The sequence below is a fragment of the Apis dorsata genome, unplaced genomic scaffold (genome assembly GCF_000469605.1).
Source record: "Apis dorsata unplaced genomic scaffold, Apis dorsata 1.3 scaffold_227, whole genome shotgun sequence".
Lineage (NCBI taxonomy): Eukaryota > Metazoa > Arthropoda > Insecta > Hymenoptera > Apidae > Apis > Apis dorsata.
This window is the reverse complement of record NW_006263509.1, coordinates 845,655-857,665: the sequence shown is the minus strand read 5'-3', so window position 1 is coordinate 857,665 and position 12,011 is coordinate 845,655. Positions and strand designations below refer to the sequence as shown.

Below are 12,011 nucleotides of genomic sequence, written 5' to 3'. Positions count from 1 at the left end.
ATATAGCGAAATCAAATCATATGAGTATAATTTTTTTCAAACATTCATCCATAGTCTTAATTAATTCCTAATATCTTCATTTGATAATAGTATGTAATTGAAGCTATTTTATGAACATTCGAATTTTTCGAAAATTTATTGTTATCGCATATGATGATGATAGGCATAGATTGTTTGTTAAGAAAATAAAATAAATTGAATAGTTTGAAAAAAAATAATGTTACTTGATATGTAATGATTGGAAATTAAAATTAAAAACGAAAAAAATCAAAACTATTGCTTTACCTTCGTATTTTTCAGCTTTCGTTATACTTTATTCTGATTTTTATTCTTTTTATTTATAAAATTTTTATTTTAAAACACTCTTCTTAAAAAATTTAAAAAAAATATTAAATATTCCTTAAGATGATAATGTTATGATATTGTAAAGTTTAAATTTAATCTACATAAATTCAAATATTTTATACTTTAGATGCTTTAGAATTTTTTTGCTTCCTCTTATATATATATCTTTAAAATTTGATTTACAAAATATAATGATAATTGACTTTTCAATATGGTCCTTTCAGACTGTGATATCTTTGCGTTCTGCGCTGGATTCCTCACGGGAAGAGCTTCGTCGTCTTAAGGAAAGGTTTGGTGATTTTTCTGGCGAAAGCTACGTTAACGTTGTCGAGAGGCTCGCTCTTGAGAATCATGTCCTTAGACGAAAGATCCTAAGCAGGAATAGTGAATTTTCTAACGATGCTGCTACAAGTCCGCCACCTCAGGCCTTCTTTTCTTCATTCGCAGTAGAAGACATCGAAGAGTAAGTCTATCTCTAAATTTTGCTCGATTATCATGAGCAACTTGGCAAAGGAAGTTGATCGATAATGACCTTTTATTGATTCTCTTTATCAATCATAGTAATATTAACATGGAAAAACGATTTTTCCTATTTGCGTGCAAAAAATAATGTTCCAATTAATCACATTGACGTGAAACGATTATTCATTTATTCATTGTTTGTATTTGGTTTTAACTCAACATTTATTTTGTAGTTTTACGTGTTTTATTTTTATTAACTCGTTAATAAAAAGTTATTTTGACTAAAGCAATTTTTCATGTTTATACATGTTTATATAAAAATATAAAAATATATAGAATTGGAATAAAATAATGCACAACGTGTCTTGTCAAATATAACAAAATTCAGTATATAGTTATAATAGTTAATAATAGTTATATATAATAGTTATAATTGATAAGATATTTGCATAATTCGATAGTTAGCAACATGGATCGCTAAACGGAGAAGCTTCGGTGTTAGCATTAATTAAAAGATGCGTTTAGTTCTCGATGTTGTAACTATTAATAACCACGCGTAGCGTGCACACGCGGTTTGTTTCTCGCTGTCATTCTCACCCTGTGAACGATATCAGTCTGTCAGAGGAAGTAGGCGTACTCATGGACGAATCCAGGGACGAACTAGTCGCGGAGGACATGCCAGAGGCATCTAAACCGGTCATTGGGTCGTGTACCGACATCAACGCTGGAAATAACAATCAGAATCCCGATTATTCTCGTACAGCTGAGAAAATGTCCAAGAATGCACAATCCTTCTCGAAATCAGAATCTAAAGACATCGGATTGAAGTGCACCATGTCTAAGGATTCTATTTCTGTTAAACCTTTAATTGGAATATCTAGCGTCGATTTGGATGACACGTTGAAAAACGAGACTTCTGCTTTGACCAATATTAGACAATCCAAAGATATTGAAGAGGAGGATGCGATCGAGGTTCAAATTGATCATTTGGAGGTGCAAGAGAAGGATCTCGAGGATTTAAGTTTGAAGTCTGTCTCCGATGGAGACAATTCGGTGTTCAGTGATAATCCGGACACGCAAGTGTCGCAGCAAAATCAACGTCAAAATCAAACGGTGGATCAACCGAAACCGAACGATCAATCCGAGAACGAATCTGAAGAACTCGATGATATCGAGTTGATATTCACGACGGACGAGACTTGTCGCGATCTCGGTCTTCAAGAGGACCTCGTCTCCATAACGGAAACCGAATCCTGGCAACAGGCTGTACCCGCTGGTCAACCGGTATTATTGAAATATACCAAATCAACCGAAGGTGAATCGTTGGTGTGCAACGGTGAGAAGACTAGCTCCGTCGAAGAGGCGGTTTCCTCGCAGAGTTCGAGTATCGATCGCGAGGAAAGCGTGGACAGGTTCGACGAGGGTTCTAACACCAGGTTGAACAAAATATGGTCGCAGTGTTCGGTGTTGGTTGAAACGGATATCAGCAAGTGTGGAGTCGTCGAAGAACCTGAACATGCTACCAGACATGCGGTTAGAAGGAACACTTTAGCTGCACCACCCACTGCCTACAGGTAATAGATATTTTTTTAATGTCGCATAATATATCAATTTCTTTTTTTCTCAATATCTTTTTATCTTTTTTTATCGAACTAATAAATATAGTAATTTTTTATAATAATAATTTTATATATAAATTTGTTTAATTGAAATAAAAATTGGAATAAATGTAGATGTTATTTTTCATATCAAATTCTTGAAAATGAAAGTGAAAAAAATACAATTATTCGATTGAATGGATGTGCCAAGTTTTACATCTCGTAGGGCACTTCAGTCTGCACTTGATGAAGGATTCTCACGCTAATATATGTATACATATATTCGTTGAAAGTGCATTAATTAGCTGCTCGGTACTTAACAGCTATATAAAACGTTTTCACTTACTTCCAACTCTTTTTTCTCTCTTTTTTTTTTCGTGTACCATAATTTATGTTACAAAAGCATTGTAACGACTGGTACGCATAAAGGAAATATCTTAATTATTTTTTCCTGTCATATAATCGACACGCATATGTAATTTAATAAACGTTCTAATTAAAATCATTCGTCTGTTTATCTGTTCTATTTTATTTCTTGCAATATTATAATTATATTTATAATATATTTAATCAATACTGTATATAATTATTATCGTGGTCAAAATTATTATTAATTAAAAGTTGTATCAGATATTGGCTTTGATTCTAATAGATTATTAATTAAATTAGATCAGAGCCACGGTTGGTAGTCAATGTATTCATGAGTGATGGGATGAAATGTTAACGGTTCAAAATTAACACATAATTCGATTCGCAAAATTTTATCACTACATATTTAAAAATCAGTATATCATATTATATTAAATATCAATTAAATTTTATAAGACGAATATTAATTTTAAAAAAATTTCATAAAAAAATAATCTTGTTAATAAATACGTAATTATCCACTATTTCAGACCGATCATCCATCGTGAAGCTCTGGCGGGTAGCCGACGAAAGAGTATGGCACCACTGAGACCAGTGATGGACAGGATCACCGGTGCAAGACGAGAATCTGGCGCCCAAACAGACATTTCTGCGCTTCCAGCCCATTGGCGTTCCGAGAGTTATCTCGCGCATAAAGTGGCTCATACGTTCACCACGTTGCCCAGCAAATTTGCTTTGCCGGCCGGGGTGCCTGGAAGGCTTCGATTATCCGATAAAACTCGAGAGGCGAGAAGAGTCATGCTGTCCGACATCAGCTTCACCAGTATGGTACCGGAACTGTCGAGAAGTGCCGATCATCTCTGCCACGATTCACACGCACAGGTAGGATCCGAATTGGGATCAGAATCTTCATAATTTGTATTTGTAATTATTATAAAATAATTATTATTATGCGACAGACGAGAGAAATCTGTTCACTGCAAATTGCATATCGATTTCTATATCGCTTTCACATTTATTATTATTGTTACATCTTTATGTTACAATTGTTTTAAATTTTTATATGTTTGGTGTTTAAATATTCTCGATTATTGTGCTTGATTAAATATATTTCGTTATATTTGATGGAATTTACATTTCAAGAGTATCTTGATGTAATTAGATGATGATGAATAATAAAAATATATTCTATTAATGTCTGATAATTTTTTATTTCTCGTGATCAATGAATATAATCGGGGCATTTAATACCGGATCCTTAAAATGAAATTATAGCATTTTATTAAAAATTTAAAATTTTATGAAATAGAGAGCGCAAAGAGAGAGAAAAGAACTTACATAATCATGTTGTTTTTTCTTTTACATCGTGGATATCGTAATATAGTTGTTCATCTAAACAAAACAGATTTCTTGGAAAACGGAAAACTTCATGGAAAAAGATAATTAGAACAAATTTATTTACGTGCACATAAATCTCTTTTGCAACGTGATAGAGTTATACCTATACCTAAAGCGTTGTTTTATTTCTGTTAGTATTCACAGAAATGAATACTCGTTGTGCGTGGGAGAAGGTCAAACGAATGAAGTTAATGCAATTCGTTGCAATTCCGTCTCTTCGTCAACTTGGATGACTAATTACCGGCTTCGTCTCGTTTTATTATGATACTACCGGTTTATAATGTTTATTGCCTTGATTGATACGTAGTGTCGATTCCAATAATATTCTCTGTTGTACAATTACCGTCTTTCTTTAAGGAAGAATCTATCGATCTCGAGTATCGCAATCGAAATGCAAATATTTTTCTTCGTTTCATTTCAACTTAAAATTCTTTGAAATTTTTAATGTCATGATCTTACGTAAAACACAATTATTATTCATCTTCATTTTCCTTTTTTATACTTTTTCATCCATAATTTTTAAAATTATATTGACTACAAAAAGTATTTGCACCCGTGTACCTTTATTTTCCAAGTTTTACATTCCTATATAAATTAAATAACAAAATATATTACACTCAAATCTAACAAATTGTGTAAATATTAGAACAAATTCAAATATTATTTGTTAATTCCGTTATATAATAGACACATGACCTTCTCCTCGAGTCACGAGGCTATTATACTATTTATAGACGATAAAACTACATTTTTTAGTCGCTCACGTTTTTTCTTTCAGACTTGCTTCAGTTCCCGAGGTTGTGGACTTCGTACACCGGACGTGCATCGGCGAGAATCGTTGGGCTCTCCTGCAGGATTCTGGCCCCGTTGCAACCCCGCCACAGGACTGCCGAGTCCCTGCGACTGTCGTCTCTCGACCGACCTTTATTCTTCGCGATACCGCGGTTCATTGTCCTCGATCCCATCGCCCGGATTGGAGGTGGTCGGCGGTCCACCGCGTAGACACTCGTGGAGAGCGACCGCGGCGTCCTTCGACACTTGGAGAGTTCCGCTCGCCACTTCCACCCCGAGACCCACCTGGTCTTCTATGCCCTCTTCTCCTACCCACGTGCACCCGCCTGCTACGTCCTCGAAAACTTCTAAGAGCGTTCCTAAGAGAACTAGATCGAAGGTCACCTTTCAAGGTACGTTCTTCTTCAGACACGGACAAGTTAATCTAGATAATTTTTTTTCTCATCTAGAGATCAGAGATTGTCAAACATCGTGACACGTGTATTATTTCTACGATGGACAATTTAATTAGATTCAAAATTTATTTGAATGGAAAATGCGAAGAGAATAAATAAATAATTCGAATAGAGAATTTTTTATTTTCGTTGTGGAACGATTTTAACAACGATCGAGGAAAGATAATTGGAGAAATAATATACTATACGTTACGAGTGTATCTATAAATATTTATAGTTTTAATTTGAATTGATGTTTGAAAACGAGTGAATTTTATTTTCAATTCAGGATAAAATGTTGCAAATAGTAATTGATTTTCTCGATAATCCGTTGAAGCTGGTTACAGTTAATTGAATCTCAGCCTCAGCCACTTTAAATTAATCTTCTATCGCGCTTAGCAACCTTGTATTGGATAGAACCGTATCGTAGGTTCGAGTTTCCAACGTTATAGGATATGGACGAGAAATTTGATCGTAATCTACATTACGCGGGTGCTTTTCAATATTTCTTTTATATTTTGTATCTGCCCTATATCTCCGTACAGTTATTACAAACAATAAAAACAAAATTCACTTGGTAAGATTACTTTTATAATATTTATTCGAATTTTAAACTTCGATTTCACAGATACTATTATTTCCTTCAACTCGATAGTTATATAACAATTTTAAAACGCGCAATATTCACATGTGTTTCAGAATCGAAATATATTATACATAACTGCGCAAAAATTTTAAAATAATCAAACTTTAAACAATTTCAAAGCTGATACGATACCTATTCGATATATTCTTTTAATTCTTTTACAAAAGAAAGAAAGAAAAAAAAATATTACAACGATTCCAAACTTCTTTTTCTCATTTTCAATAAATACGTACTTACATTTACGATTCGATGAATTTACGTTTACGATGAACAAATTCGAAATCCTCTCGGGAAGACAATCTTAATTGTCGGAACCTGTTATGAACCTGATGTTTTCCCCAACAAGTAGCAAGTTTTTTATATATGATCATCAAGTTGGTTTGCTCGCAGAATGCCCGATGACGCGTGGCAGCTTGCCAAATCTGCGCTCGGATTTGGTGACCGGCGATAACAGCGGCGATTCGACCGAGTCGTTGATCGACGAGGCCGAGGATTATTTGCGACGAAGCATCGACTCGATGCTGACAATATCCAGTAGCGGCGTCAGTTCCGATTACTGGAACAGACAGACAGCTAGGCGGAGACGTACACGGCGATACTCTGAGCCGGATCTAATCCGTGACTGGCATCCGCCACAGGATGCCAGACCGTACCTGCCAAAGGTAAATTCCATCATCAATTATCTCTACGTGTATTGTCCCTCGATTCGAACACTGTTTCGCATCGAATTGTATTATTATTTAATAATAAGTTACGAATCTATTTCTCGTAGAGCATAGATACTTTTTTAGAATACGATTGATCCGATTGTTACGATCCGATTTTCGTGGTAATTTTTTAAAATATCGTTGATGCAATAACAAAGACGAGCTTAGAAAATATTTCCTTTTTAATATTCGAATAATCTTTAACCTTCCCCTGTATTTTCCTTCTTTCGACAGATACCAAGAGATCTAAAGCTGGATCATCTCGTGAAGATTATATCGCCAGAGGGTAAAGTTCTTCAAGGGCGAGTGAGATACGTGGGTCCTGTACCAGGCCGCGAGGAGACTCACGTAGGCGTGGAGTTACCTTACTCGAATGGCTCCTCCGATGGCACGTTTCACGGGAGAAGATTCTTCGATTGGTAAGTTTCGTTCATTTAAGTTATTTAAAAAATTCTATCTCTTCTCGAGCACAATTTTATACGTACGATTGATCGAACGCGTGAAGTGAGAGACTTCGATGAAACGTTGCTTCGCTGGTGAAATAATAACCAGGTCTTTTATCGAACGAACGTTGATCGCGTTTTCGCAGTTAGCAGTTCCTATTAACACAATGCCAGGATCGCGACTCTGCATCGTTACCGCAGTGAAAATAATGTTAACGAAATGCTTAGGAAACGAGACATGGATATCGAATTATGAAACTAAAGTGATATTGAACGACCGAGTAGACACCGTAAGTACTTTCTTCCAAAGAATAACTCTCGTATGTCGTAGTATGGGATAAAAGTTTTACTATTTTCGTCGATATATCGACAAAGTTAATTTTACGATATTAAACTTGTTTTTTTATGTTCCTCTTAACTCTCTCTCTCTCTCTTTATATTTTCATTATTATTGTCATAAAAGAAACAATTAAACAACAAATTTTTAAGCAGTTAACAGTTAATTCTTAAAAAATTCAAGTCCATAGTGGTAGCCTGGAATATTTTTCCATATCAATATTTAATATGTATAATTATATATATATTTCTTGGTATACGAAAGTCCATGTCAAGTATATCCTCTCTTCATGGTAAGAAAAATCCATCCACCGTAACACCGCAGTCCGACATTTTTCCAACTCGCGCCGCAGAAAAGAGTAATTACCGAACGGGAGCGCATACTTGAGAAAGGCGCTACCTACTTCGCGGAAACAACGCGAAATTCCAGTATACGAACGGGATATATTCGATGGTCGAGTAGATTGCTCGAATTTCTGCAGTTACGAGGTATAATAGTGATCATTTCGCAGCGCACGAGGTTTCGTGATGCATTCGTTTACCCGTATTTTACGAGGTCTGGCCGGGTAATCGCGTCCCGGCAACGGGGCCTTTCCTCCCTTTCAGCGAAACCGTTCCAAACGAAACGGCGTGTGTCACGATTTCTTCGCCTAGTTCTTAATTAAATCGCCGCCGCGTCCTTTCCCGAATCATCATCGGGAACGTATTTAATTTCGTAATTGCATCGTGTTCTCGAGATAATAGGTCGAACGTGGAACGAGCTGCGTGACAAAAGCAATTCCGCTACGCGATAAACTCTCTTCTCGCTTCTTCTTCTTCTTCTTCTCCTCCTTCTTCTTCTTCTTCTTCTTCTTCTTCTTCTTCTTCTCCGTGGACGTTTCTCTCGGCCATGTGTACACGAGATTATATTCGCGCGTGGAGTGGCGTAAACGTGACCCTCTCTCTTCCAAATAAGAATGCAAAGTTCACCCTGCGAACGTCGCTCGATAATATTTAACAACTTTTGTTCCTCGAAAGAAACGGTAATTCGCTCACCTCCTCCCGGATAACGAACGGATGAAGACAGAGGCTGGTTTGATATTCCTCTTTTTTTAAATATTCGCTTTATCGGAGGCGAAACCCGAAGAGTTTTAGAGTTTTAGAGTTTTTAGAGTTCGTTGGAATTGCGTCGAAACACTTTACTCCATTAACTGTTTTGTATTTTTTATCTGGGATCCATTGCGTGTGGAATATTTTCATTTTCGAATAATTCGTAGATCGAGAGATTTTTCTATGGTGATATTCGTGTTTGAAGCAGCGAATTTTCAGAAGCATTGAAAATATCTCTTTTATTAATTCATCGTACGTTATTTTTAATTTAATTCGTTCCAAGGCAAATTTCCTAGTAATTTCTCGGCTAAACTTTTTGAAGAAATTATTACGTAAAGTTGGTGTAATTGCACGCTTTTGCGCATATCTTGTCCCAAGTTTGAAGAATTTATCGGTGACCGTTTTGCGGTAATTGCTATTCTCGGTTCGCAAACCGAGAAAGCGTTTTTACGTCTTGCCGGATGAACCAACGTTTCGATGTAACACTTTTGTTCCAAGTGTTTCGCCGATCGACAACACGATGAATAAGTAATTCATCGTGTCGTGGCCGTAGATCGTTGAGGTCTGACCTATGTGTGCACACATGAACAATTTATATACAATGTGAGACTTTGTATCGACGATACATCGATACTTTTTCATCGATATTCTTTCACTATGATAAATTTCTATCCTTTTTTTTAAATAAAAATATTGAATATTAAAATTTGTTTTTTTGAATAATTTTTTTGAGATATTCATTTTTTGTGAGATATTATAAGATATAGAAATCTGAGATTTTTTTTTTTAAATCGATATTTACGTGCAACACACGTGAAAGATTTATCTTTATCTTTGAATCCAAGAATAAAAAGGAGAGTATCGACGTAAAATGATATTTTTATGATCGGTATTTTTATCATTTTGCATAACTGTATTACTTTTTCTTCCATCACGAGCGATGAATAAAATGTGAACGTGAATTTTATTATCGAATGAATGACGATGTTAATTTTTACCTCCCGTTTTAATGTTTTAATTTAATATCATTTGTTAAATGTATTCGATAAGAGTTCGTGGAAATTTTGTGTAAAAAAAATTAGAAAATAATTAGACCTCCTCAGGGTAATAACGAGTTTTTCTCTTAATTATATATCTGCACGGTATTCTATCATCGTGAGTGTTACAAAACCAAGCCAGCTCAAACGACACGTTCATTCGGTTACAATGTATTTATTATTTGCACAAAGCGTATATTCTTCTTTTACGAAGAGGAGGAGGAATATTTTCAGAAAGCGCGTATATTCTTCTCCGATGAATACGGGCATTTTCACAAAGTGCGTATTCTTTTTTGGAGAAGAGGGTTTTAATCGCGAAGTAAATTCCAGCAAAAGAGGTGCACGTCCTATGCGGTGGATTATTGGAAGGCGTAACAACGATCAAGAGATGAAAGAAAGAGTGAAAGAAAAAAAGAAAGAAAAAGAATTGACGACCGGTTAAAGATCAATGTTACGCGATTCTCGTATCGTGGCTCGACTTCCTCGAAAGAATCGAATGAAAATGCCACGTAACACGTACTCACGTGTTATAATATTGTAACATGTTGACCGGTTGCATGAGCCGATAAGTCATTTGCATTTTCCTTGTACTTCCATTTTTATGAGCGTGCACTTGAATTTTTATCACTCTATAAATTTCGAGCAATAAGGAAGAGTCACGCAATTGAGACAGGTCGCGGTGTTTTCTAGCCTTATCGAAAAAATATATGGGTTGTTTTGTATTTTGCCGAGCAAATTGCGCGAGTCGTAATTTATGAGAGAAGATAAGAAAGCAAAAAAAAAAAAAAATTATACATAAAGAATTGTAATACCTGATCCTCTTGGCAATCAAACTGATCGACTCCACGCTTTTTGTTATTTTCTCCGTTTCACTTAAAAGTGTCTCGTTATCTAGATTTTATTTATTAGAAAAATTGGATTTTACCGCTAATACTCGTATCACAAGTGCAAATATTGCAAGAAAAACAAATTTATTTTAAATGAAAAATTTCTATAAAACAATAACTTTTATTCAATAGCTCAAATCTTATCAATTTCTATAATGAGAGAAAAATTTCCTTTTTTAACTATCACAAGTGCAAATGTCATCAGAATCGAATCAAATCTGTTTCGGAAATATTAAATTTCTACGAAATTTCTATTTCAAATCTTATCTTAACTCATTCTAATAACACTCAAACTTTCAAGAAAATCTCTCGAATATCTCTTATCAACTCTCTCTCTCTATCACGATAGAAATTTCTCTTTAATTATCCGTATCAAGTGCAAACATCGCAACGAATTCATATCGAAGCAGAGAATTACTCGTCAATGTTGAAAAGTGATATTAAATTTCTAACGAAACCCTCTCGAACAATTAAAATCTTATCGACGATGCACAAAACCATGATAGGAATTTCCTTTCGCGTTTCCATGTTAGATTCGAGTTACACACGATGGGACTGGAAGTAACGCATAGATGTTGTACGTTCTCGAGATCAAAATCAGATGAAGTGTACTTTCAGGGACGACGATCGTCACGCGAGCATCTCGAGCCAAACTTGGAGCGATTTTCCAAGGTTCTCTCTCCCTGGACGGACGTTTCTCACGATAACGTGTGCGACAGGCATGGCTATCGACCAACCGTGTAAAAGCAACAACAATGTTCCATCCAACGTTCTATCGGTCGTTACTTTCTTTCTTTTTTTTTTTTTTTTTTTGCCCAGATATCTCTGAATCGCCAGTCTCCATTACCAGCTACTAAAAAACTCGAATACTTCTACTATATTCTATTGGATACAATCTCTATGAAATATCGTGAAAATTTTTGTTTCTTGCTTCGTATATATATATGGAGATATTGAATTCTATTGCATTTTGCATTGCAGAATGATCGAAGAAAGATCTATTATCTAAAAACTCTATTTACAATTATTATTTTCTATACGATGCAAAATGTTTAAAAAAAAGAAAGAAAGATATTGAAGAGATCTACGTGATTTATACTCGATCCTACAATTATCGTATTTTATGTTAAGCATAAAACATTAAGATAATTTTGACATAATTTCACATTGTGTTCCAGCGATCCCGATCGAGCGATCTTCGTCCCGTTCAAGAAAGTGATTCTGGCCTGGTGCACCACTTGACCCGAGCCTCCGAGCAACCGAACAACTCCCCGAATTCTATTGTCCCAGTTCACCATGTGAATCGAAAAACAGAGAAACTACGGTGAACCGAATAACGTACGTTTCGTCTCCGCCGATTTCAACGAGTAAGTACGTGACACTTCTTTCCACCGTAACTGACCCACGCCACTTGAAGCACGCAGATGAAGAGGGTGAAAAAAAAAAAAAAATAAAAAAGAAAAAGAAA

General features: G+C 35.4%; 1 protein-coding gene across 4 annotated transcripts in view; it reads left to right on the top strand.

Annotated features, from left to right (window-relative positions):
* The window catches only part of LOC102678846, a 14,491-nt gene extending 2,480 nt beyond the window's left edge, over positions 1–12,011 (top strand). For all 4 annotated transcript variants that reach the window (XM_031510429.1, XM_006615653.2, XM_006615654.2 and 1 more), the window contains exons 3-9: positions 570–808; positions 1,422–2,381; positions 3,305–3,656; positions 4,951–5,356; positions 6,435–6,706; positions 6,986–7,170; positions 11,722–12,011. In XM_031510429.1, coding sequence (XP_031366289.1) covers positions 570–808; positions 1,422–2,381; positions 3,305–3,656; positions 4,951–5,356; positions 6,435–6,706; positions 6,986–7,170; positions 11,722–11,785 — 2,478 coding nt within the window. In that variant the 3' untranslated portion in view covers positions 11,786–12,011. The remainder of the gene's footprint in view (positions 1–569; positions 809–1,421; positions 2,382–3,304; positions 3,657–4,950; positions 5,357–6,434; positions 6,707–6,985; positions 7,171–11,721) is intronic.